General features: G+C 46.5%; 2 protein-coding genes across 3 annotated transcripts in view; both read left to right on the top strand.

The window, feature by feature from the left end:
• The first annotated feature begins 11,433 nt into the window (after positions 1-11,433).
• On the top strand, positions 11,434-26,621 carry aggf1 (angiogenic factor with G patch and FHA domains 1). 2 transcript variants are annotated; one of them, XM_076979833.1, is made up of 16 exons: positions 11,434-11,494; positions 11,581-11,643; positions 11,994-12,358; positions 12,577-12,676; positions 12,815-13,002; positions 13,927-14,067; positions 16,436-16,627; positions 17,851-17,920; positions 19,733-19,835; positions 19,999-20,050; positions 20,213-20,314; positions 22,754-22,919; positions 23,175-23,251; positions 24,077-24,204; positions 25,752-25,851; positions 26,257-26,621. In XM_076979833.1, the coding sequence occupies exons 3-16, from the start codon at positions 12,011-12,013 to the stop codon at positions 26,443-26,445; spliced, it is 1,956 nt and encodes a 651-aa protein (XP_076835948.1). In that variant the 5' UTR covers positions 11,434-11,494; positions 11,581-11,643; positions 11,994-12,010; the 3' UTR covers positions 26,446-26,621. The 2 variants fall into 2 exon arrangements, with proteins under 2 accessions (XP_076835948.1, XP_076835947.1); XM_076979832.1 differs by having other exon boundaries at positions 11,440-11,643.
• A 613-nt stretch (positions 26,622-27,234) lies between these two features.
• Positions 27,235-27,663, top strand: part of pde8b (phosphodiesterase 8B) — a 70,233-nt gene continuing 69,804 nt past the window's right edge. Inside the window, exon 1 of the mRNA XM_076979331.1 lies at positions 27,235-27,502. Within this exon, the coding sequence (XP_076835446.1) occupies positions 27,443-27,502 (60 nt within the window). The 5' untranslated portion in view covers positions 27,235-27,442. The remainder of the gene's footprint in view (positions 27,503-27,663) is intronic.

Raw genomic sequence — 27,663 nt, 5'->3', positions numbered from 1 at the left:
CTCCTCCCCCCTCTCAGGGAACCCCCCGTAGGAAGCCCCTCCTTCGCCAGGCCAGCCTCCTCTGGATCTGGTATCGGAGGTGGTGTCCATCACCGGCTCTTCCTCATCGGCCACGCTCCAGTCCATGGACCGAGCGGGGTCTCGCACCGAGAGTGCTCCATGGGCTCCTCCTCCTCGGAGTCCCCACTCTCTGACGCGGACGGACTGTCCGATCTGCTACCACCCCCTTTATACACGGTCGGGACCGAACATACTGATGGAGGGCTTTCCCCCTCACTCTCCTCGCCCTGCTCATTGTCTCACGACGGGGCTGAGCATACCGACGGAGCGGGGCTGACGTCTCCCTCGTCTTCCCCATAACATTCAGAGGGGGCTGAGTATAACGAGGGAGGGGGGCTGACAACCTCCTTCTCCTCTTCATCGGGGTGCTCGGTAGTCTCCGACCACTCCGACGGCGGGGGGCTGATGTCTTCCCACTCCTCTCCGTAATACACCATCGGCGCTGTGTATATGGAAGGTGAGTAGCCAGCTCCATCCTCCTTCTCCTCCTCCTCCAAGTCCTCACTCCCGAACTCGTCTTCCGGAGGGCGGGCACTCACCATCCCCGCGTAAACAATCAGCGGGTCCTCTGCGGTATCAGCCAGGGGGGTGGTCTCGCGCATTGTCGCGCGGAGTCCCTCTCTCCATGCCGCCTGGAAAAACACCTTGTCTCTCCTCTCCTCTGCGCTCTCCTGCACACGCACGGGAGAAGCCGCGCGCTGGGGCTTGATTTCCCCCTCCCTCCACACACAGCTGCCCACCGCAGTAGGTGGCGGCTCTAGGGACGCAGGGGGGTGTTTCTCCTCCCATATGCGCACCGCGGATTGGCGGAAGTGTTCCGCCATCTCCGCGTCCTCCGACTCTTGAGCTGCGCAGAGCATATACGCGCAGAGGGGATCCTGCTTCATCTCCCACTCGGTGACGGGGGCTTCGCGGCGTCGGACTGGGGAAGAGCCGTGATGGTGCCGGCTTCTTCTCTTCCCCTTCGGTGCACGGGTGGCGTATCCTGGCATTCTTTTGCGGCTCGTCTTTCTGTAACGTCCGGGTGTAGGAGGCAGGCACCAAGACGATTATGGTGAACATATAACTTTTATTACAAATTGACGTATAAGCTCCGGATGGAGCGCGAGCAGCACTAAATCACACTCACGCAGACACGTAGCTTTAGACAAAGACGAGCACAAGACACTGCGCGAACGCACATTATATAGGTGAGTTACACAGACCCACGTGACCTCGAGACAAGGCACAGGTGTAACAAACGAACACGCTCACAAACAACCCACACCCACGGAAGTACAAACATGGACATAACCGCACACAGACGACGATATGACACACCCACAGGGAAGGGTCCGGAGCTGTTCCGTGACAGAGGCTAAGTATGCTGAGCATGCTTTAGTGAGTGCCCATTTGTACTCAATAATAATAATAATAATAATAATAATAATAATAATAATAATAATAATAATGATCTTTATTTGTATAGCACCTTTAATACATACATGCAACTCAAAGTGCTTTACAGAATACATTTAAAAAGAAACATTAAAAGGAAGCAAAGATAAGAAGACAAAAGGAAAATATTAAAAGAAATTAAATATAAAAAATGAAACAAACACAATAAAATAATGTAATAAAGTGAATAAATAAGTAAATAAGATGGAACAGATTTAAAGTTTCTTAACTAAAAGCAGATCTAAACAGGAAGGTTTTGAGAGCCTTCTTGAAGCTGAATGAAATACATCTGAGCTCTTCAGGAAGAGAGTTCCAGAGCTTTGATCCATAGTGGCCATTTAGGAATCACCAGTAGATTAATGTTTGAAGACCTGAGAGACCTGACTGGAACATATCTAACCATCATTTCACTGAGGTAAAGAGGAGCAAGACCATGAAGATGATTAAAAACCATGACTAGAACCTTAAAATCTATTCTAAAGCTGACAGGTAACCAGTGCAGTGAGTGGAGTGCAGATGTAATATGATCTCTCTTTCTCCTGCAGCAGCGTTCTGAACTCGCTGTCGGTGAGAAATATAGCTCTTTGGAAGAGCAGATAGAACAGCGTTACAATAATCTAGCCTTGATGTGATAAATGCATGGACAAGTTTTTCACTATCAGCAGGAGAGCATATCTTGGACCTTAGCAATGTTTCGAAGGTGAAAATAAGCTGTCTTGCATGTAGTCATGATGTGTAATTTGAAGCTGAGCTCATTATCAAAGGTGACACCCAGGATCTTAACACACTGTTTGGCATTCAGATTCATCTGATTTAAATAAGTCTGGACATCATTCCTTTGTGAATCATTACCAAGAACAAGAACCTCTGTCTTCTCTTTATTTAATTGCAGAAAATTGTCAGACATCCATGTCTGTATATCATCTATACCAGGCGTACTCAACTAAATTTGTCCGCGGTCCAATTTTGGCAGATACCTGTGACCTGAGGTCCGGTGCGGCGGGGGTGGCGAACGTAAGTTGTTTCACAACAAATAGCTGTCTGACTGAATAGTTCTCTTGTATTAGGTTAACAAATACGAGCCTCTTGTAATTCCAGGACGAAACATGAGAGAACGTGAAGACGTGAAGATTGGGCGTTTTTTAAATAAACAACCATTAAATAATGTGATAAAAAGCGAATTATTTCGAGTATATGTATAAATATTTAACTTAATTATGTTTAACATGCTGGGAAATATTGAAATGGACCTTGAAAGTGACGTACAAGTGCTTTAATTCCACCTTATAAAGGTGTATGAACCCTGAAAACGTGACTATGTTCATTGCGCTGAAGCGCGGCGCGAAGTTACAAAATTCGAGAGGTGCACGACCTCTCGAACCGACAGCGCGCGAGGCACTCGCGCACACGCGGAGCCACAGCGATTACGTCATTTTCGCCGCGCGGACCCTCGCGCCGCTCGCGAAGCGTCACCAGGCAGGCTTGTTGTGGGGTGGGGGGGGGGGGGCGAACGTAACACTCGTGACGGAGTGTTTTTTCAATAGCCCTGAAATAAATGCTACGGTTTTGTTTTGGTCCGTATCCAGTTAATCAGGAATCAGATTGGGTCCGGACAGGACTGCGTTCGGGTCCAGATCCGGACCGCGGTCCGCCAGTTGAGTACCCCTGATCTATACTGTCAAACAGTGAGTAAATTGATTTTAGGGCTTTAGGTTCTAGAGAAATGTAAAGTTTAGTGTCATCTGCATATTGATGATAACTAATACCATGTTTGTTAAAGATATGTGGTAACGGAAGCATATATAGGTTGAACAGTAACGGCCCAAAAATTGATCCTTGGGGGACGCCACAAGTTATTTTTTGACGTGTGGAGGAAGAGGTACCTAATGCTACATAGTAATCACGCCAGTTAGATATGATCTAAACCAGTCTAAGACTAAGCCACTAAGGCCTACCCAGCTCTGTAGTCGATCAAGAAGTATTTCATGATCAACGGTGTCAAAAGCGGTGCTTAAATCTAGCAGAAAAAAGACTGAGAATTTGTCTGCATCCTTATTCAATCTCAAGTCACAGTGCTGTGGAGAGTTCTGAAACCAGACTGAAAAGTGTCACTTATTTGATTTACTTTGACATAACCATTCAACTGGATTGACACAACTTTTTCAATGATTTTGCTAAGAAAGGAAAGGTTAGATATACAGTGCCTTGCAAAAGTATTCACCCCCTTGGATTTTTCCCTATTTTACTACATTACAACGTAATGAGAAAAAATATATACTGTATGTATATAAAGAATATGAAAATAAAAAACTGAAAATTGGCATGTGCATATGTATTCACCCCCTTTGTTATGAAGCCCCTAAAAAGTTCTGGTGCAACCAATTACCTTCAGAAGTCACATGCTTAGTGAAATGAAGGCCACCTGTGTGCAATCTAAGTGTCACATGATCTGTCAGTATATGCACACCTTTTCTGAAAGGCCCCAGAGGCTGCAACACTATTAAGCTAACCAAACAACACCATAAAGACCAAGGAGCTCTCCAAGCAAGTCAGGGATAAAGTTGTAGAGATAAGTCAGGGTTGGGTTATAAAAAAATATCCAAATCGCTGATGATCCCCCGGAGCACCATCAAATCCATCATCATCAAATGGAAAGAACATGGTACCACAACAAACCTGCCAAGAGAGGGCCGCCCACCAAAACTCTCAGCCCGGTCAAGAAGGGCATTAATCAGAGAGGCAGCACAGAGACCAAAGGTAACCCTGAAGGAGCTGCAGAGTTCCCAAGCAGAGACTGGAGTATCTGTCCATATGACCACAATAAGCCGTACACTCCATAGAGCTGGGCTATATAAAAGAGTAGCCAGAAAAAAACCTTTACTTACAGGCAAAAATAGGAAGGCTCGTTTTGAGTTTACAAAAAGGCATGTGGGAGACTCCCAAACTGTATGGAGGAAGGTACTGTGGTCAGATGAGACCAAAATTGAACTTTTTGGCCACCAAGGAAAACGCTATGTCTGGCGCAAACCCAACACATCTCATCACCTCAAGAACACCATCCCCACAGTGGAACATGGTGGTGGAAGCATCATGCTGTGGGGATGTTTTTCAGCAGCAGGGACTGGAAAACTGGTTTGAGTCGAGGGGAAGATGGATGGTGCTAAATACAGGGATATTCTTGAGCAAAACCTGTTTACGTCTGTCAGTGATTTGAGACTAGGATGGAGATTTACCTTCCAACAGTACAATGACCCAAAGCATACTGCTAAAGCAACACTTGAGTGGTTTAAGAGGAAATGTGTAAACATATTGGAATGGCCTAGTCAAAGCCCAGACCTTAATCCAATTGAGAATCTGTGGTCAGACTTGAAGATTGCTGTTCATCAACGGAAACCATCTAACTTGAAGGAGCAGTTTTGCCATGAGGAATGGGCAAAAATTCCAGTGGCAAAATGTGGCAAGCTCATAGAGACTTATCCAAAGCGACTTGCAGCAGTAATTGCTGCAAAAGGTGGCTCTACAAAGTACTGACTTACGGGGGTGAATAGTTATGCACACTGATGTTTTCAGTTATTTTGTCCTATTTGTTGTTTGCTTCACAATAAAAAAATGTTAAATATTACATGGTCTGTAAATTAAATGATGCAGACCCTCAAATATTCCCTTTGAATTCCAGGTTGTGAGGTAACAAAATGTGAAAAATGTAAAGGGGGGTGAATACTTTTGCAAGGCACTGTAGGTCGATAATTATTGAGAATTGTGGGATCAAGATTACTGTTCTTTAATAGTGGTTTAACCATTGCAGTTTTAAGAATGTTAGGGAATTATCCCAGTTGCAGAGACTGATTAACAATTGTTAGAACTTCATTAACTAATGAGCTCAGAACCTGCTTGAAAAAGCATGTAGGTAAAGGGTCCAGTTCACATGTAGAGGATTTTAGTGATGAAATCGCATCAAGTAGTGTTACCATGTCAACTTCTATGAAATAAGACATATTAAAGTTAGGCTGAGTAACTGATATAAGGGTTGATAGTCTATTAGTCCTTGTTGCTATATTCTGCCTTATACTAGTAATCTTGTCCCTAAATAATATAGCAAAGTCCTCACATTTTTCAACTGAAACAGTTTCAGGGAAGCTACAGGAGGTGGGGTTTACTAGCTGATCTATGCTTCTGAACAATACAGCTGAGTTATTATTGGATGAATTGATTAAGGTAGAGAAATAGTTTTTCTTTGCTGATTTCACTTCACTGTTGTAATTCTGCAATGTTGTTTCATAAATATCAAAATGTACTTGAATTTTGACCTTCGCCAACATCTCTCAGCCTGCCTACAATCTTGCCTAAATTTTACAATAGATGGAGTGTTTCTCCAGGGCATCTTAATTTTACACAAATTTTAATTTTTTTTCACAAGGGAATGCTTTATGGTAAAAACATGCAACACCATCACCTCTCTCACCTCTCTCTTAATCTTTAATTAATTTAGCTATTATAAAAGACTTGTTTGTGAGTGAGTGGACATTTAGTAAGGAGACTTTGAAGACTTGATGTGTTTGATCAGCATAGCTTACATCACTTGTGCATTTCAGTGGGATCAAATTTTGTTTGTTACAATGTTTTGTACTACTATGTTTTCTTCTGATTATATTTTTATTTCGATTCTGAGAGCCATGCCACAGGTTATTTAAAAGAACTGGGATGTAACACTGACTAGGAGCATGGGTTCCAGTGTGTCAGACCTGAGAATTCACTGAGTGTGCAGGAGAAGTAGGTGAGTTCCTTCAAGACTGCAGACTGTATTGTTGCAGAACCTCATCAATTTCCTGGAGTTTACTGTGGACAGATTCTCTGACAGGAGATGGTGAGCTCCTGTGACTAACATTACTGCTGGCGATTTGGTGCAAGTTTGGCATGTGAGTAATTCCATACATTAGATTATCCACAAGCATTTGAGTCCCAGCCTTATTAGGGTGACGCTGATCAGGTTTAAAAAGCTCAGTATGCCTCCAAAAGATGTTGAAATTGTCAATGAAGTTTACCTTCCGATGAGCACAGGCTGTAGTGAGCCAGCTGTTTAGAGTCAGCAGTCTGGTAAAGTGACCACTGCCCCGACATGCAGTTGGTCCAGAAATGAACACTTCAGACTGGGAAAACTCCAGAATGTCGAGCATATGGTTAAAATCCTGTTTCAGAATCTCAGACTGTTGTTTGTAAACATTGCTAGAGCCGACATGAACAATAAGTCTTTCTGTAGCTGGATGATCATGCAATATACGTGGAATCATGGGTATCACACAGACAGTAACACGAGGAAAGCAAAAAGCCTTAATACTGTTGCTCCATACATCTCTGATGACTGAGTCCCCAATTAGCAGAGTTTTGGGCTGTGGTGGTGTTCCTCGTCTTCTTTCACCATTAATGCCTCGGCGGCTAACATGGTTAGCACCCCGATGGCTAACATGGTTAGCATCACGATGACTAACATGGTTAGCACCCCGATGGCTAACATGGTTAGCATCCCGATGGCTAACACTATTAGCATGCTTATTAGTTAGCCGTAGACTGGCATGGTTTGCAAGCTGGTGGTTGGGACGTGTGTGGCCGCACTGATGGCAAAGACTCTTTGCATGCTTGTTAGCATGCTGCTGGCTAGCACGGTTGACAGCCTGGTGGTTGGTCCATGTATGGCCAGAGTTATTTGCATGCTGTTGCTTAGCAGCCAGACTGGAGTTTGTTCTCTGATGCTGATTTGGGTGTGTTTGATGTCCTTGATGTCCTGGAGAGGGAGGCAGTATGTTGTGGTGAGACTGCTCGATTTCTGCTACTCCAGTTGAGGCGAGAGCTTCATATCTGTTATCTAAAAGAATGTTCTGTTCTGGAGATGGCTGCTTGCCACCGCTGCTATGCTGGTTTCTATTGCGTTCCTTCCCCCGAACAAGAGTCCAGCCCTTATCATTGTTGTTGTTAACGGGATTGGTAGTTGTGGCCAAGATGAGCTTAGGCTTTGCCCCCAGTACATCCCAGCGACAATGCAGAGAGACGTCTCTTTCTTTGCCAGTTGCCAGGACGGTTTTATCAGCAGTTTGCATGGAAAGAATCGAGTCCAGATATTCTTCATCCTCCCTTATAGAGTGTAAGGTATGGATTCTTTCCTGAAGATCCCCAACCCTCTTGAGACAATAATGCTATCCTTCCAGGCACAGTGGAATGCTTCCAATTTAGTAGATCACCATATCTGCTCTAACTTAGGTGCTATTTGTTTTAAGTTTCGAGTTTGATCGGTGTACTATGGGGCAAGCTTTTAAAATCTGGCCTTTTTATATTTGAGTGGCTCTGCTATATCTAGAGGTGATCAGCAGGTGTTCTCTAAGCAGTCGGTTAGACTATCTAACTCCTCTGGATCTGATGGTGAGTAGGCTAAATCTGGGAGGGTTTCAATAAACTGTGTTGCGGTTGATGAATTTATCAAGCTGAGGAGATGAGCGAGTATTTAGGTTAAGATGCAACTCAAATACCACATAGTGGTCTGAGATTGCTGCAGTTTGTGGGAGCATATTTATGTTATCTACGTCGATACCCAGCATCACAATTAAATCTAGGGTATGATTACAATAATGAATAGGTCCTGTTACATTCTGTGTAATGCCGACAGAGTTTAATATTGAATAAAAGGCCCTTTTCAGCGGATCCTCTGTCTTATCAAAATGGGTATTAAAGCCTCCTACCATTATTGTATAGCGCTAAATTTGCAGAAAAATCGCTAAAATCCTTTACACATTAGTCAGTTAGAATGCCTTCTTATTTGTAGATGGATTAGTTAGGTTTCAAAGGAATTTGAGATATCAAAGTGGTTCTTATGAATTTCTAAAGACTCCTAAAAATTTCTGGAAGCTTTTCATGCACTGCAAAGGACTGAAATCCAGAAGCCACAGTCTGTCAGAAATCCTCTACCCCATACACCAGTGCTCAGCTTCTGACCACAGGAACCATTGTGGACCAGATTATCGTTTGGGTTCTCAACATGGTGGCGATTGGGTGCTGGTACGTGTTTATTAGGACTTTAGCATCACAGTGTCCATGCCATTTTCACGAGTGTCATTGTCACTGGTGGGCTGACAGTGGTCTATGTTAACCTAGCTATACACAAAAATACCAAGTAAGCAGCTCTCCTGCAGACAGAAACCGACCACCAGTGAAGTGTTGGATGACAGCTAATACAAACTGTGCATGGACACAGATGTGCTATAGCCTGTAAATATAGATCTACAACATTTCCAATAAATAAATACACAAACACGCACAAATGAACCAGCAGTGGTGCAACTGCTTCTATCTATCAGTGATCAGCAGAGCCAATGTCCCTGTAGCACTGATCTCCACTGAATGTGCAGCAGGCAATAAAACCGAACACCCTCTAATCTTGCGATGCCTGCTCAGGGGGAAATGTAAGACGCTATCGGACAATATTGGAGATTTTATCGTTTTATTTTATATTTTGCTTTTTTTAGGGTGTAGGGAGGTTCTAACCAGTGGAGCCACATCTTTACCCACAGGCTTGAGAAAGTCTCCTCCAACACAATAATGTGTAGTGCACATGCAAGCAAACACCTGTCCAAACGCACAGACAAAGACATCTGTGTATACACATCATTCTGTTTTCCTTGTCTCTGCAGAGCTATAAAATTCCATGGCTTCTATTACTATTCGGTTAGTGTTCTGTATCAGCCTACTGTTGTCAATGATGTGCCAAAAATCACACACACAAACACGTGTATGCATACACACACAATCATATTAACCCGCTCCGTATGGCTACTGCTTTGATCCGTGTGTAAAGGCCATCGTGCTTAAATTTCTCAGTCCATCAAAACACTTAAACAAACACACACACACATACACACAGCACACAGCACACAATCATTTTTTGCATAAACACACGCTCAAGGACGCACACACGCACACTGCTACACACGCAAATTGTGTGTTCACCTAACGGGAATGATCGTCTCCCTGTTCTGACCGGGGGAGCTCAGCGGGATCTCTTCTACTGTTGTTTCTCCTTTTTTCTCGCTACGATAAGCAGGCGTCTGCTCGCCGAGCCGAAAATACAGACTAATTGAATTATTGAGGCATAGAGGGGGAGGGAGAGTAGGGGACAAGGGTTGGATGAGTGGAATCAAAACCCGTCTCTACGCCATTCGTTTGTCCTTTGGGGTTATGATTTCATTAAACACGTTTTTCATTGCTTGCCATAAATTTTTGGTTTTCTGTAAAAACCAAAAGCCATGTTTTTGCATGATGTATGCACACATTCGACTCTCTAGTGTCACGTTACAACGCACCCTGTCGTACAGTATACACAAAACGCTATATTTCTGCTATAAACATGAGTAAGACAGCTGTATACTACCCCTCTGCCATAAAAACTCAATTCTGTCACTAAGAAACTATGTCACGTCGCAGGCCCTTAGTATTTATTAAAAAAGGCGCTCTACCTAGCGTACTTTAGGATGCGTAAGTTAAACAATGTTGTTAGAGGTGTAAACATAGCTGAACTCCTTTCTTTTGTTGACTACTGTAGTTACACATGCAATAAGGGTGTTGAAGGTGTAGGCCATCACCTAGCTGATTCTCCACGGCAGTGGAAGGACACTGCGGTGTCCTAGTACTGGAAAGACAAAGACAAAGCAAACCCCGCATATTCTGAGCTTTAGTGCCCCCACAATCATCAAAAGTTTCTCTCAAATCTCACACTACATATTACTACTTCCGTTTTACACTCGTACACACTTGATACCAATTGTGTTTTGAGCCCGTTTAACACAATAGCAAGAGGCAGTGTCATAAATCTCACACCCTGTACTCCCACCGCTTTCCTCTCGTGATGTTCCACTCTCTCTATCTCTCTTTCTCTCTCTCCATCCCTCTCTTCATCATGTTCCCCCATAAAGGAACTCGACCCGTTTAACTCATATTTACCGTCTATTACAGACCTCTCCATCCCTCTCTCATTACCTCAGCTCTCCACTCAGGAGTGCACGCTGACTCATGTGGGTGACATTAACAGACAGACACTTCTCACTCTGGTTCACGTCACGAGATAAAACAAACGTTATTACGAAACGTACAAGTATTAACGTATAAGTATTAACTCCACACAAACTGTAGGCTCGCCGGTACTGTTTTCTTGCTTTCTTGTTGGGCTGCAGGGAAAAAGCAACTGGCCTACACTACTTGCTTGAACACACCGCAATCCTTCTGCCCCCTGCTGGCGGTAAACAAATAAATAAATTAACGGTGTCGTATAAAGGTGCTCCAGTCCTACAAGGCCACGACGCTGCACAGTTTAGGATTGTACTGGTCTAACACTCCTATCGATGAACCCGATTATTAAATAAGTAATTTGTAAATTTGCTTTGCTTATGTGTCACTGTATGACCTTTTCAGATACCTTGAAAATTACAATGTCTCAATCTACCCAGAAGGTTGACTTGTGCACTGACTATGTTCTGGTTATATATTACAAATGGCTCTCAAACTCTAGACAAGTCTGTATATAGTTATACTAACCAATAATACAAAAGTAGGAAAATATCCAAACTATCCAAAAAGCTCTGACCAACTTCCTTGAGCAGAATTCTCAAACGTTATGCTGCACCTGATTTAGCTAATTAAATCAAATCCAGAATAGCGGGGGATCTGTGAATGGCAGTGCTCCATAAATTGGATTGGAAGTGAGTGGTTTGCAGAATTTAAAGGTGTAATGAACCGTTAAAATGAACGGTTTAATGGTGTAAAAATGACACCCTTCTTATTCGCATCGATAAACTATAGACTGCAGCAGTTATAGTCCCGGCCAGAAGATGGCGGTATAGTCCCACAAACGCGTGTGTTGCAGGAAATGACGTAAGGGAAGTTACATTAGAATAAATTCTTTAATGAAAAATGGTGGCGTCGAGCGGGGTGGAATATAAACACATCAAGTTTATTCATTGTAACTCACTTTATGATCAAACAAACTTGTACTCGAGTGTGTTTCGAAAGCAAGGTGATCATAAGATGTTTATCTTTGATTCGCAGGTTAATCCGAAAGCTGAGACGATTATACATTGCAAGTATTTTGAACAACAGCTAGCACAAACGGTAAGCGTCTCCGTGCCTTTGGTACGGTGTAGTAGGAGAGCTGGTTGGTTCCGACCCACTTGCGCTGAAACGCCTGTTAGATAACGCCAGCAGGCTAGAAGTCCTTACAATTTGTATCAGTTGTTTCAGCGTCAGTTGTTTTCTAAGCTTTGTATCTGTTGTTGAATGTTTAGTACATTCAATTAATATGTTTACTGGATTTATTTAGGTATCATGTTTACATTTAGCAAATGGGGCTGCCTAACAAAAAACCCTCAGGTTTAGTGTATTTACGTGTAATAATCACCAGAAAAAAAACTAGATGGACCTCGGGCTCATCACAATATCAAAGCAGCTGTTATCTGTGTCAGAGGGGGCTTCCTGCAGGATGACAAGCGAGGTGCAGGAGGTCTCCGGCTCTGAGATGGTGGGTCTGCAGGGACCAGGAAGTTATGAGCCGGGCGCAGAGTTTGCGCACCAGTTGGAAGACAGGAGCTCTCTCAACGGAGATGACTGTGGCCCCGCTCCAGAGCCGGCCGAGTCCGGGCCCTCGCTAGAGGGGGAGTCGGAGGACGCATCGGGGCAGGAAGCAGCGCGTCTGCGGGCAGAGGTGGAGAGGCTGCAGCAGGAGCTCCAGGCCTGTCAGAGTGAACTGCAGAGGGTGCAGGCACAGCTCAGCCACAGCACGAGGCTACAGAAGAACACGGAGAGCTACAACCAGGACCTGAGACAGCAGGTAACACAGAGACAACCAGCCATCTGGCTGCTGATTAAATGAACACAAAGATCTCCTGATCAGCGTTAGACACATCCAGCCATGCAAAGCTTGTGTAGGTGTTAGAATTCTGTACATGTACACAGCACCCAAGTGTTTGTGTAGGCAGTAGGGGTTCAGGAGCTCCGCTGAAGGAAAGGGAAAGTAACGCGTGTGTGTGTGTGCGCTGTATACTACAGGTTGAGAAGCTGAGTATGGAACTCCACGAGCGGAAGAAGAAGGAGAAGAATCGTGTGGAAACGGAGAGTCAGACGGAGGAGTTCACCTGGAGCGAGACGGGTGCTCTTACGCTGCCTTCTGCACAGACACTCCCACAAAACATCTCCCAGTTTAAACGGTTTCTAACCTTGTTCAAGAACTGCAGGAGCATTCAGGACTCGAGTACTTAATTCTTCTGTATTTCTCACTGCTTAACAGATTATTATAATTACTACTACGGCAGCTACTATCAAACTGCTGCCAATGCAACAGCAGAAACGGAGCAGAGTGTTTCCACGGAAACACAGGAAACCTCAGAAGTCACAGAAGCGTGTCCCATGGCAACAGAGACAGCGGCGGTCGATACGGCACAGGCTGAGGAAGTGAGCGATGTTGGCAACACAGAGGTAACACTGATGTGTGTGCAGCCCGCAGGGGGTTTTGTTGTTGTCGCTTGTTTTTTTTTTTGTTTTTTTTCTTCCTTTTAGACACGAATAAACTGCATCTGAATTTGCACAGTGGAGCCTGTTAATATCGGACTATATGTCGGAATAATTATTTCTTTCGTAAGTAACAACAAAGTGCGCATGCGGCAGGCCACGAGACATCCGAGACATCCTGCTATGTTTGACATTTGGCTCTAGAATGTGGAAAAGGACTTGACAAGTCGTATGAGGTACTGCGAATGTGGTTAGAACATTCTGGAACCTTCTGTATCTGGTTAGCACTCGGGTCCGAGGCTTGTAGGCTGTTGTCAGTGTGTCAGCTCCCGATTAGGCCATCCTAAGGCCTCATTTCCTTAATCGTACAAGTGCAGTGCAGCTTTTGGTTACTGAAAGTCACACAGTTTAGTGCTGTGTACAGTGTTGGGACTGTGTGCTCATGGCCTCCGGCAAACACTCTACCATAGCATTGTTGCCAATCTGTGCTAGGGGAGTCAGACTGTGGCTTGTGAGATTAGTGTACAGTGTGGAACAGTGTTTTGAGCTTTGATAACATTTGTAAGGACCGTAGCATTTAGCTTTGCTCTACTTTAACCTCTTTAGTTCTGAGCAGCAAGATGGTCGAGGTGTTCCGTGCAGAGTTGAATTGCGGGACAGTATCGTTTTTGTTGAATGTGCTTGTTTTGACGTGTGCTGTGACCATACTGGCCATCCCTGTGCTTTCACTTTCATACACATACTCAAACATCAAAAATATCATAAATAAATAGAATTTAAATATCAAAAATATACTTTGTAATGTTCCATAAAAATGTTTTTCTTTTTTTTTTATGGTATTACCAGACATATGGCATTTATATGGTTGTATTATACATGTGCGTGTGTCAGGCAGGTGACGTAGGCGGAGGCTCGTCCATAGCGGACATGCTGCGTGCCACGGCGGAGGAAGCGCTCACACAGACGGGCTTCGTGTTCGACGAGAGTTCGGGCATGTACTACGACCACGCCACCGGCTTCTACTACGACGCGGTGAGTCCGCCTGTGGCCACTCCATCTGCGTTAGGGTCCTTACGACTAGAAGCGTCATGAGCTGCTGTGGTGGGAGTGGTCAAATGGCCAATGGCATGTGTCATGGGTTTCATGTGGTCATCCAAAGCTTCACAGTAGGTTCTGTGTAGTATGTCAACGACCAGTGGGTCAAAACATATTCTGTTAAATGTCTATTTCTTTGTTGTGTAATATTGGGCGATGAATCGATCTCAAATCTACGATACAATTAACGTTGATGCCGATGAAGAGTGGTTGACTCTATAAGTATCGTCCTGTCACGCAGCAGATATACATGCAGCAACAGACAGTCTTCAGTTTTGGCTTACATGTCAGAGTGCAGGCCCATCATAAATCACTGTTTGCGCTGTCAGCACCGAAAAATGTTCCGAAAATTGATGAAATCAGTAAGAAAGTCAACTATGACATCCTCCAAAGCTGAGGAGAGTGTTGACATAAAGGTCACGTTGCCATATTGTCAATTGTGATTTTCACCTCAATCAGAATTAGTCCTCTGCGTTTTCCCATTTGTGCAGTGAGAACACACACTAGTGATCACTAGGTGGCTGTGGTACACATGTGCCAAGAGCGGTGGGCAGCCCTAGCTTGACGCCTGGTGAGCAGGTGGGCTTAAGTGCCTTGCTCAAGGGCACTTCAGTCATGAATGAGACCCACAACCTTCCCGTCACAAGACTGGTTTCCTAACCACCAGACCATAACTGCCCGGTTACCACTGCATCCATGGTAGGCACGAACCAAGACGAGAAACGCAACAAACCTTTCTATCTGTATGTTTTTAAATAAACCAATAATACTCTTTTCTTTAAATGAGACCTATAATACTCATATTTGGTGTTCATAATTTTTGGGGTTTACTAGAATAGATTTACAAAAAGTTATGAGAGATTCTTGTCTCTGGCATTCCCTCCACTCCCGCTGTAGCAACACTTAACTATCTGTCTACATTACTAGTACCCAGCCACCTTATACCCTTTATGATGTTCACTGACCATTTGCCAAACAAATTATACCACTGAATTGGAAGGACAGAACTCGGATCGCACTGGTTCAAATTGCACTCAAATTAAAGCTTCGGCTCACCCTTCTTATAAATCACTCAAATTAAAGCTTCGGCTCACCCTTCTTATAAATCACTCAAATTAAAGCTTCGGCTCACCCTTCTTATAAATCACTCAAATTAAAGCTTCGGCTCACCCTTCTTATAAATCACTCAAATTAAAGCTTCGGCTCACCCTTCTTATAAATCACTCAAATTAAAGCTTTGGCTCACCCTTCTTATAAATCACTCAAATTAAAGCTTCGGCTCACCTTTCTTATAAATCATGCCTGCTTGGATGGACTTGCAGCAATTTTTGATTCTGGAGCTTCATCTATAACGTTAAATCACAAATCATTTTTTAACACCAACACTACTCTGGTGTTGCCTACAATAACAGCTGTTTGTTCAAACCACGTGTTGGACTTTATATTGACCACATCCTCACAGTGACTGTGGAAGTGGTGAGTGGGTAAGGTTGTCCAATCAAAGAAAGACATAGTGCAGTGGTTTCATTCCAGCCAAGCCAGAGTACACCTGATTCCACTTCTTTAATCAGCTCCAAGTCTTCTCTTGAGTTGTATCAGATGTCTGGTAACTCGGTTAGATTGAAAACCCCTATCCAGTGGGACTTATTGCCTAGAAGCATAGAAATCACATCTATTGAGCACAGACTACGGTGTTACCATGAAATCCATTTGAGGTCCCTTGCAAAAACATTACTTAAAACAATATTGACCATATAAATGAAACTAGTAGGTCGACCCTTTCAAACACATCAAATCCCTTTCTAAACATCAGTATATGGCATGTGTGCAACTCAGAAGTGTGGTTTTTTCATTACCTATGTATGTAAACCTTAGTGGCTAGCTGATGTGAGCATATACTTAACTCTGATTCCCACATGGAATAAGCTGACATTGCTATATTTCCTTAGAACTTAGATCAAAAACAGGAACTGCAAGAATCTACAACATTTTTAGTCCTGAATCTATAGTTTATTGTAAAAAAAATATTTAAAAAATGTTTTCAGGGGTTTGATGTTTCACAAAATACACCGTAAGCATGTAAACAGGCTGGGCTGTTACATTTAAACATGGAGTAAAGGATTAGAAAAGAAAAACCAAACTCAGGATCTAAATATGATAAAACACTGTTCAGTAAAGATCCAGCCCTATTAGTCCACTCAGAGCTCATGTTGTAATGAGCGCAGGTGATTATCACACTGTCCAAATCTTATGTAACTGGCCATTTAGTTTAGTTATTTAGTGAACAGCGCCTTTTCCTTTGCAGAGTTCCCAGCTGTACTACGACGGCAGCACGGGCATGTACTACTACTACGACCCGGACAGCGGCAAGTACCAGTTCCACTCCAGAGTCGAGATGGCAGCGGCCCAGCCGGCGCAGGCCGAGAGCGTCACGGACAAGGTCACCAAGAGGAGGAGCAAGAAGGGCGTGGAGAGGGCGGGACAGCAGGAGGGCGGGGTAAGGCACACTTGAAGATGATTGGACAGCACACTCAGTGACTTCAAATTTTGTTTGAATAGAACATAGAGTGAACTGTAATTGAGATCCAATGACATTAGATCCTGGACGGATTCTAATTTGATTTGAGAAAGCCCTAATCTCATCACGGCTTTCAACCGGGCCCGGGTGTTGTAGCGATTGCATTCTTGTACTGATATGCTGGCTACAGCTGTGCACTTTGACATTCCTATTTCTTTTTTAGGTTTCTCTCTTTTTAAAAAAAAAAGGTTGATGGTGTGATTCCTCTTGGGAAATGTTATTGTATGTTAAAATGTTATTCAGTGTTCATTTGGCCAAAGCTACTGTGGAAGGTGAAGAAATGGCACTGTTTCAGAGAACCATTACATGCTTGGTCCGTCACACATCTCTCCCTGGTCCACCACGGGGCTCTTTACTCATGAGAACCTGTTTGGTTACTTTGGCACACATGCCAATGATTTTGGAGACACACACACACACACACACACACACACACACACACACAGACCAGTCTGGTCGCTCAGACATGCTAAGTCTGTCACTCATGCTTGTGTTTTCCATTTGGAGACTGATTGTGAATTCAGGAGTGTACAGAGGGCAGTGGGGTTATGGAGTGCTGTGCTTATTGGGTTGGAATGTTATGGCTGTAGGGCTTGAGTGTAAAGCCCCTCACAGCCAGCGGAAACCACCTCACCTGATGAGATTATCACATAACACAGATTAGGTCAAGGAGTCGGAGCTAAATTGTTGAGTTACTGAGGCTATTGCATCAGAATGCAAATATGAATCATTGCCACAGGTTTGGAGCTTGACCTTAATGGGTTTGACTGAGTTATTGTTGTTGAATTGGGTTCTTTAACATGTGTTATAATCTTAGGACTTCCTATGGTAATAGGATTTAAGTGTTGTTAAGTTTTAGTGTTGTGGCTAGGCGCTTTGAGCCCTGTGGCTATACGATTTGAGTGTTGTGGCTTTAAGATTTGAGGGGCGTGTCTGTATGATTTTGTAATATTTGAGCGTTGAGGCTTTATGATTTGAGAGATGTGGATGTATGATTTGAACGTTGTGGGTGTAGAGTTTGAGGAATGTGGTATGAGCCTTAGTGTTGAGGTGTTTCTTGGGTTTGAGTGTTGTGGTTGGAATATGTTCTTGCCCTGACTACAGAGTCAGAACATGATCTGTTGCTGTTCTTCTTGCTGTAGGTTGAGTCTCTCACTAACTCTCTGGCAAGGCTGAAGATAGACCAGTGTAGGAGGCAACCAGCTCATAGAGGTAGATTTCTCCTTCTCTCAAATTCACTAGATTTCACGTACTCATGAGACAATAGTACATCAGTACATCAGTACATCAGCATGGATCAGTTTGGTAGCAACAGAGCTGGACAGCGTCTAGAGGTTGAGATTCATTTAGCCACTTGTGAGGACATCACTACCCTCTGAGAGGTGAACACTACCTTTACTACCCTCTGAGTGGTGAACACTACCCACTGTGAAGTATTTATGCACATACTCCCCAATTAACTTTGGTAACGCAATAATGTAAAATTACTCTGTGTAATGTATAGCAGTATAAAAGCAACACTTTGAATGAGAGCCACCCACCTACTGAGGGAGAGATGGTATTCCCCTGGGCGTGGCCAAATTCATACTGACAGTCACCACACGCAAAGCCAAGATAGTGGGACACTTTTAGTAGGTAGATTAAGGGCTTCACAAAGCATTTTTACCTGCATGCCTTCCTTAAGTCATGTACAGATTCCTTGTGTAGATAAGCGCTATGATGGTGACTTTATGTGAAGGAGTCATTAGGTTGATGTTGATGTAGAAACCTTCCGATAAAGGTGATTGTTTCTCCAGACAGTTATTACTCCTGCAGTCTCCCAAGCCAAGTGTTTCTCATTCTTCATGCGTTTCCATGCCATTGTCCGACGTGAGTGCATCTCAAGAATTTAGATCATAGTGCAAGCTCGATGAAATCTGACATGCATGATTAGGTCTTAATGCTGAGCTGGGTGGAACACCGTGTAACTATGTAACGTGGAGATACTCATCCGGATAAGGACGAGTGCTCGTGAGGCACTTACACCGTCCAGGTCTAGATTTCAGCATTTCTCTAGAGCTCTGAGCATTTACAACTGGAATCGAGCTGTTTGGGGGGGGGGGGGGGGGGGGGGTTGTGCTTTAAGAACAGGTGTGTTGAGCACTCTAGGCTGTGAACCTTCCGTACTTCCTCGGAATTTACAGTCCGTCACTCCAAATGGAAACTTGGGAGAATCTGGAAACAAGTCCTGGTTCCCGATTGGCTGAATGTCTGTCTGCTGACTGGCAGGACTGCGGCGGCGTGGGGGAGGGGCGTCGGGAGAAGCACGCGGAGGCGGCGAAAGGCGAAGCGGGTCGCGACGGAGCGGGAGAGCCGGTCGCGCAGCAGGAAGCGCTCCTCCCACTCGGACGAGTCTGGACGTCGGCGGAAGAAGAGCGAGAGGCGGAAGCGGGACAGGTCGTCCTCGGACGACGGGCACAGGAGGCGGAGGAGGAAGAAGAAGAAGAAGAGGAGGTCACGCGTGCGCAGGGAGCGCAAACGGCGCTCCAGAGAAGGCAGCGGCAAGAGCGAGCCGGAGGAAGGAGAGATCACGGGCTCGGAGGGGGAGGCTGCGAGTTCTTCGCCCTCCTCTTCATCGTCTCCGGCCTCCACCCCGCCGGCCTCGCCGGCTCCAGAAAGTCCGGAGAAAGAAGAACAGACACAGGAAGGTGAGAGAGAGGGGGAAAGAAAAGGAAGAAGATGAAAGAGCAGAGAGTATTGTAGTTGCAGGAAAGCCAAGCATGAAAGAAGCTGAGATGTTTGAACACTCACTTCACTGGTGATTAGCAGAGCTGCACTGGTGTTTGGTTATTTTGTAGTTACGGTTAGAACACACACTCGGCATTTCTTTCCTATGTGTGTGTGTTGTGCAGTTTCACCCGTTGAGTTGGGTGAAAGGTTCACAGGCACCATGAATTTTGGCCTATAACATCTTGTGTGTGTGTGTGTGTGTGTGTGTGTGTGTGTGTGTGTGTGTGTGTGTGTGTGTGTGTGTGTGTGTCACAGAAGCATGGCCTCCATGTGTCAGGGTGACTGTGGTTCGTTCTCCTGTCATGCAGCCCGGAACTCTCTTCATCCTCACAGCTGATGCCGTTGCCACCATCGGCAGGTCAGTGGTCTCTCTGTGTGTGTGTGTGTCTGTGTGTGTGTCTGTGTGTGTGTGTGTGTGTGTGTGTGTGTGTGTGTGTGTGTGTGTGTGTGTGTGTGTGTGTGTGTGTGTGTGTGCGCAGCGCTGCTTCAACATCTGTCATTAAAAATGTGTGTGTCTGCAGAGAGAAAGACATGAACCATGCCATTAGACTTCCGGAGGCGGGAGTGAGTAAGGTATGACCCACTGACCTCTAGCACTTTATGTTGTGTTTATCTTTTTATATACTCGGGTGTAATGATAACTGTGTGTGTGTGTGTGTGTGTGTGTGTGTGTGTGTGTGTGTGTGTGTGTGTGTGTGTGTGTGTGTGTGTGTGTGTGTGTGTGTGTGTGCGCAGTCACATGCAGAGGTTTATTTTGACCAGGACCAACAATGTTATATGCTGGTGGACCAGGGAAGCCAGAATGGCACAGTCATCAATGGAAACAGAATACTGCAGGTAGCCCACGACCACACGCACCTCACCAACACGACCACACGCACCTCACCACCACGACCACACGCACCTCACCACCACGACCACACGCACCTCACCACCACGACCACACGCACCTCACCACCACGACCACACGCACCTCACCACCACGACCACACGCACCTCACCACCACGACCACCACACGCACCTCACCACCACGACCACCACACGCACCTCACCACCACGACCACCACACGCACCTCACCACGACCACCACACGCACCTCACCACCACGACCACCACACGCACCTCACCACCACGACCACACGCACCTCACCACCACGACCACACGCACCTCACCACCACGACCACCACACGCACCTCACCACCACGACCACCACACGCACCTCACCACCACGACCACCACACGCACCTCACCACCACGACCACCACACGCACCTCACCACCACGACCACCACACGCACCTCACCACCACGACCACCACACGCACCTCACCACCACGACCACCACACGCACCTCACCACCACGACCACCACACGCACCTCACCACCACGACCACCACACGCACCTCACCACCACGACCACCACACGCACCTCACCACCACGACCACCACACGCACCTCACCACCACGACCACCACACGCACCTCACCACCACGACCACCACACGCACCTCACCACCACGACCACCACACGCACCTCACCACCACGACCACCACACGCACCTCACCACCACGACCACCACACGCACCTCACCACCACGACCACCACACGCACCTCACCACCACGACCACCACACGCACCTCACCACCACGACCACCACACGCACCTCACCACCACGACCACCACACGCACCTCACCACCACGACCACCACACGCACCTCACCACCACGACCACACACAACGCCTAAGCGGAATCACACAACAGTTCCCTAACCAATACCGCACCCAACAGATCAGCAGTGATACTTCAGAAGCTTGGCTACAGCACTAATCGCATCAGCGAGGCTGGAGGCCACGATAAAAGCGACATGGAGAGACGTTAGTTGTCAGAACCGCAGAAAGCTGTGATGAAGATACTTAAAGTACAACAACCTGTCCATACTGGGTTAGAGCTCTGGCGGCCTACCTGAAGAGGCACACACACCAGGGGAGTGAACAGAAGTTCTCACTCGAGCTCTGCAGAGTGCACTCTCAGTGGCAGGGGGGCCACATGGGAACAGACCCACCAGAGCAAGAGGTTGAATTATAATGGAGAATCACATGGGAGAAGACCCAGTGGTGGTTGAACCTGAGGAGCAGACCACAGCAACCTCCCTGATCAGCATCTAGTGACCATCACACTAGTAGACGTCCAAGAAAGGGTCTCGAGTATGTATAGCCTGACAGTTCCAGGCCCTGACGTGGTCCACACCTACAGCTCCAGGCCCTGACATGGTCCACACCTACAGTTCCAGGCCCTGACATGGTCCACACCTACAGCTCCAGGCCCTGACATGGTCCACACCTACAGCTCCAGGCCCTGACATGGTCCACACCTACAGCTCCAGGCCCTGACATGGTCCACACCTACAGCTCCAGGTCCTGGCATGGTCTTCACTTATTGGCTGAAGATGTTCATGAAGACCTGGCAGCATCGATGAACGAGCTGCTAATGGATGGAACCCACCCTGAATTAACTGAAGGCAAGACGGACCTCAAGGAACCCCAGACGGGGGCAGTTCCATCCATCCACAGTTCCATCCATCCATGGAAGCTCTTGTCATGCATTGTTGTGGCTGAGATGAGTAGACGCGAGGCTCAGTACATGAGGCACAGCACAGAGTAGTCTGTGTGTGTGTGTGTGTGTGTGGGGGGGGGGGGGGGGGTGTAACAGAGAGAACAACAAGGCAACAACAGATCCCAAGAATAACAGCACAATCCTAGGAACATCAACATCTCTGCACCACACCCTCTCACTCCTGCCAGGCCTCTGGTAGAAGGTCCCAGTGTGAGACCCTGTGTGAGTGTGTGCGCACACACACACACACACACACATCAGTCATAACATTAAAACCACCTGTAAACCCGTGTCTTGCTACACGTCCCACAGTTGATCTGGGGCATTTGGAGGCCAAGTCAACACCTTCAACTGTCATGTTCCTTAAACTGTTCCTGAGCCGTTTTGCAGTGTGGCAGATTAGCGTAGTGTCCTAAAGAGGCCACCATATAGCGATATGCTTATAATGGAGCCCAACACATGTTGTCATGGACCAGCCTCTTCCCCACAACAACAATCTGTGAGCGAGATCAGTGTTTTCCACCTGTACACACACTAGCCGTAGCGCTAAAACCACCATGAACTAGCCAGTGAGTGTAGAGACCAGGTGGGTGCTTCTGATTGTATTATTTTCACGATTGCTGTGTTTAATTGTGTGTGTGTGTGTGTGTGTGTGTGTGTAGCCTAAGGTTCGCTGTGACCCTTGGCCTTTGAGCCACGGGGATGAGGTGAAGCTGGGGGAGACGGTTTTGTCCTTCCACATTCACTCGGGCAATGACACCTGTGACGGCTGTGAGCCAGGACAGGTGCGAGCTCACCTGAGCCGCAACCGCCGCGAGGACACCGCAGGTGCGAGCGCTCGCACACACACACACGCACACACACACACACACTTACTGCCACATGCCCTTAATGTTAAAAATGTATAATGTCTCCTAGGACATTAAGGGCATGTGACAGTATAAATGTATAATTATTGTAATATTGACATAGATGCAGTTTCTCTGTGTGTGTGTGTGTGTGTGTGTGTGTGTGTGTGTGTGTGTGTGTGTGTGTGTGTGTGTGTGTGTGTGTTGCTGACCTTCGTGTGCGTTTAATTTTCAGGGTGTGTGAGCAAAGAGGATAAGGAAGCACAGAGGCAGCGAGAGCTCAAACAGATGAAACTCAAATACGGTCTGAAAGTAAGTCTCTCTCTCTCTCTTTCTCCCACCTCTCTTTCTCCCTCTCTGTCCACCTCTTTCTCCCTCTCTCTCTCTCCACCTCTCTTTCTCCCTCTCTCTCTCCACCTCTCTTTCTCCCTCTCTCTCCCACCTCTCTTTCTCCCTCTCTCTCTCCACCTCTCTTTCTCCCTCTCCCTCCACCTCTCCCTCCTCCCACCTCTCTCTCTCCACCTCTCGCTCTCTCTCTCTCTCTCTCTCAATGAATGAATGTTCAATTTATATAGCGCCTTTCTAGATACCCAAGGTCGCTTTACAATTTTAACACAGGTACAACTCTTACACTACGAATCACACACCGGTGAGAAGCGGCAGCCAATTGCGCACAGCGTACTCTCTACCAGGATCCACAGCCCCCTGGGGGACTGAATGGGGTGCAGGAAGGGGAGAGAGGACACATCTCTCTCTCTCTCTCTCTCTCTCTCTCTCTCTCTCTCTCTCTCTCTCTCTCTCTCTCTCTCTCTCTCTCTCTCTCTCTCTCTCTCTCTCTCTCTCTCTCTCTCTCTCTCTCTCTCTCTCTCGCGCTCTCTCTCTCTCTCTCTCTCTCTCCCCCCTCCCTCTCTGATTCATTGTGATGCTCCCATTTGTCAGATATGATTTATTTGAATGGCAGTATTCCAGGATGCTCCGTGTTATTGAATGTCATTGTGATTATCTGGAGACCTGCTGCTGGGAGAGAAGCAAAAATGTACAGTCATAGCTAATTGTGTGTGTGTGTGTGTGTGTGTGTGTGTGTGTGTGTGTGTGTGTGTGTGTGTGTGTGTGTGTGTGTGTGTGTGTGTGTTACAGAGCAGTGAGTATGAGGACAGCTGTGTGTTGCGGAGCAGTAAGTACAGGGACCGGGCAGAGAGCCGGAGGCAGACGGTGGGCAGTGAGGGGACCTTCCACAGGGACGAGGCACCTGCGTCCGTGCATGTGTACGCGCACACACTCTCACACACGCGCACACACGCACACGGCGAAATCACAAAATATCAGTTTCAATTCCTCAGGCAGATTACTATTTCCAGTGTGCTTGGCCTGACAGCACAGTTCTGATTCCAACAGAGACGCTCCCATTACTGTTGGCTGCTCAGGTTTGTGGGGCAGTGTGTGTGCGCGTGCGTGCGTGAAATTTGGATTTTTAAATATTAGCTCTTCTAATTGCTTGATATTTTTTGTACCGACCTACATCTTAGTTTATTTCTAGAGATGCCAGTTGAAAATTCTAACCGTGACTTTTAAACACAGTTACACTCAAAACTAGCGGCGCTTTTAGCCGTGCATTGTGGCATTAGTGAGTGAAAGGTGGCGGGGGAAATGCGTGGGGGTGTTGGAGCACAGCCAGTGTTTCCTGGACAGCACCTGGTCCTGTTTATGGCCACAGAGCTCCACTTTATTAGTATATATCATTGGTTTTAGGAACTGGGTGTCATAAGGGATCCAGTCTTGCTAACGTGATTATGAATTGCCTTACTGTAAATGAGACTGTGGGGCAGACAGCAGAGATTGGCTGTATACCACACTGGCTGTGTGAGTGAGACAAGCTCCATAGTCTCTCAGTGTAGCGTACGGGGTATCTCAGTGTAGCGTACGGGGTATCTCAGTGTAGCGTACGGGGTATCTCAGTGTAGCGTACGGGGTATCTCAGTGTAGCGTACGGGGTATCTCAGTGTAGCGTACGGGGTATCTCAGTGTAATGTATGGGGTATCAGTGTAGTGTATGTGGTAGTGTATGGGGTATCTCGGTGTAGCGTGCGGGGTATCTCGGTGTAGCGTACGGGGTATCTCGGTGTAGCGTACGGGGTATCTCCGTGTAGCGTACGGGGTATCTCAGTGTAGCGTATGGGGTATCTCAGTGTAATGTATGGGGTATCAGTGTAGTGTATGTGGTAGTGTATGGGGTATCTCGGTGTAGCGTGCGGGGCATCTCGGTGTAGCGTGCGGGGTATCTCGGTGTAGCGTGCGGGGCATCTCGGTGTAGCGTGCGGGGGATCTCGGTGTAGCGTGCGGGGCATCTCGGTGTAGCGTGCGGGGTACCTCGGTGTAGCGTGCGGGGCATCTCGGTGTAGCGTGCGGGGCATCTCGGTGTAGCGTGCGGGGCATCTCGGTGTAGCGTGCGGGGCATCTCGGTGTAGCGTGCGGGGTATCTCTGTGTAGCGTGCGGGGTATCTCGGTGTAGCGTGCGGGGTATCTCGGTGTAGCGTGCGGGGCGTATCTCTGTGTAGAGATGAATGTGTTTACACATGGGTGCAAGAGGGCCGGTATGGACGCATGTGTCCTGTATTTGGCCAACATTGGCAGTTCCTCTTGTTCTTAGACCCCTTTGGCAGTAAAACCTGTAAGACTGGAATGGGACAGGAATTAATATTGAACGTATACAGAATGTCTGACCAATGGTGCGTACGTGTGTGTGCATTTGTTTTTGGGTGTTTGTGTGTACGTGTGCGCGCGCATGCATGTGTGTGTGCGTGTGTGTGTGTAGGGAGATCAATGAGGAGAATAAGGGTCGACAGATGCTGGAGAAAATGGGCTGGAAGAGTGGAGAGGGGCTGGGCAGAGATGGAGCTGGAATCACTGAGCCTGTAAATACACACACACACACACACACACACACACACACACACACACACACACACACACAAACTTAAATACACTTCTGAACAGAGATAGAGCTGGCATCACTGAGCCTGTAAATTCACACACACTCACACAAATTAAATACACTCCTTGACAGAGACAGAGCTGGCATTACCGAGTCTGTAAATACACACACTCACACTAAATACACTTATACATTCCTAGACATTTGCACACAGGTCATGAATGCATGAGCACATGCAAAAAAAAAAAAAAACCTTTCAAATGTTTACAAATATAATTGGCTCCATGCACACTCATTCTTACACTTGTGTCCCATTCTCACACATTCACACTCACGATGACATGCACAATGACTCGCGCACGGTGTACCACTGTGTTCTCCCCAGATCGGGCTACAGGTTCGGCCCGTGCAGGCGGGTTTGGGCTCCGCTGCTGCTCTCTCCGTGGAGGAGGCGTCCGTGGGCCGCAGCAAGAACCAGCAGAACTGGGAGCGAGCGAGGGAGCGCTTCTCACACACACACACCCCCACCGCCAGGCCGCCGCAAGCCTGGGTCAAAGGGCAAGCCGCACAGTGACTTGGGAGTCAACTCTGTGAGAGGCCCTTAGTTTTGGGACCTAGAGAGAGACATGACAGTTTACAGAGTGAAGTAATCAATCCTGTTTAAACGACGAGAGGCAGGGACTCGGTGAAAGACTTAACAGTTTGTATATTTTACATGTAAAGCTGATTAATTGTACAATAAACTGCGTAAATACATTTTGTTTTTATTGTGTGTGTGTGTGTGTGTGTGTGTGTGTGTGTGTGTGTGTGTGTGTGTGTGTGTGTGTGTGTGTGTGTGTTGTAATTCCGCAATGGTTCTCAGATTCCGCAGTTTTGGTCCTGAGTTGTGAGTTATTCTGGGGCTAACAACTCCGCCCCCATTTGTTTTTCTTGACACGCCTAATTCCAGTCAGAAGCTGATCAGCTGTCGTTGCGTAAGTTGGATCTGGATCGCTAGACAACAGGACAACACTAAATTCTGTAGGGTAGAAAGTGTCCTGTACCCATGCAGAAGATGTTATTGTTTTCTGCCTTAAGCACTACAGTGACCTACAGCAGTCCCAGCAGGCCAAAAGCCTCCTCACGTGGGACCACCAATAAATCTCTGTGCTGGGATTGGGTTGCTGTGATAGCCCATTACGTCGAGAAGTGAAGGTTTTGACAGAGCTGACCTGCCGAACTTCTTCGCCCAGACATTTTTTTACATCAAGGCTCAACACCTGTTTCCGTAGAGCTCATTCCAACTTAACATGCAATCGTTTTTTTTAATCCGTACCCCTGAGGTATTACACATCAGTCAACAGGGGAACAAACACAAAATCCCGCGGCGCTAGGACCGCGCGGGCGCACCAAGGTCACTGCGATATTTGTGGGGGTGAAAAGTTGTGAGACAAACTCGGAAAGTTCCTGTTCAGGTCGAGCGCGCCGCTATTCTGGGTAGAATGGTGCAGGAAACTCCTCTCGCTTCACTTCTATTACCTGCTTTTCGGAATCGACACTAAAAGCACCGCTGCTAACTGGGCATTCAAGAAATGAGTATATCCACCGTCACACGGAGTGAGAGCGAACTACTAAACGGACCCTTCAGAAAGGTAAGATTCATTATTTATCCACGTAGAAATCACGTTTGTTTTGTGGTACGTGTGTTGATCCGGTTCGGCTCAATTAGGGCAACAGTTAACGTCGACAGGACCAACTTTGCGGTTTGAGAAAGTCGAACTAAAACATCGTGGTTGTCCAATATTTAAATAGA

The sequence above is a fragment of the Brachyhypopomus gauderio genome, chromosome 18 (assembly GCF_052324685.1).
Source record: "Brachyhypopomus gauderio isolate BG-103 chromosome 18, BGAUD_0.2, whole genome shotgun sequence".
NCBI lineage: Eukaryota > Metazoa > Chordata > Actinopteri > Gymnotiformes > Hypopomidae > Brachyhypopomus > Brachyhypopomus gauderio.
The sequence above is the reverse complement of the archived record's forward strand: the minus strand, read 5'-3'. Positions and strand labels throughout refer to the sequence as shown.

What these genes read in the sequence shown, in the direction of transcription:
- aggf1 (XM_076979833.1), top strand. Translation starts at nt 12,011, where the DNA reads ATGACAAGCGAGGTGCAGGAGGTCTCCGGCTCTGAGATGGTGGGTCTG. An exon ending in ATGGAAACAGAATACTGCAG is followed by an intron (nt 20,315 to 22,753) that starts GTAGCCCACGAC and finishes GTGTGTGTGTAG; the next exon opens with CCTAAGGTTCGCTGTGACCC. An exon ending in AACTCAAATACGGTCTGAAA is followed by an intron (nt 23,252 to 24,076) that starts GTAAGTCTCTCT and finishes TGTGTGTTACAG; the next exon opens with AGCAGTGAGTATGAGGACAG.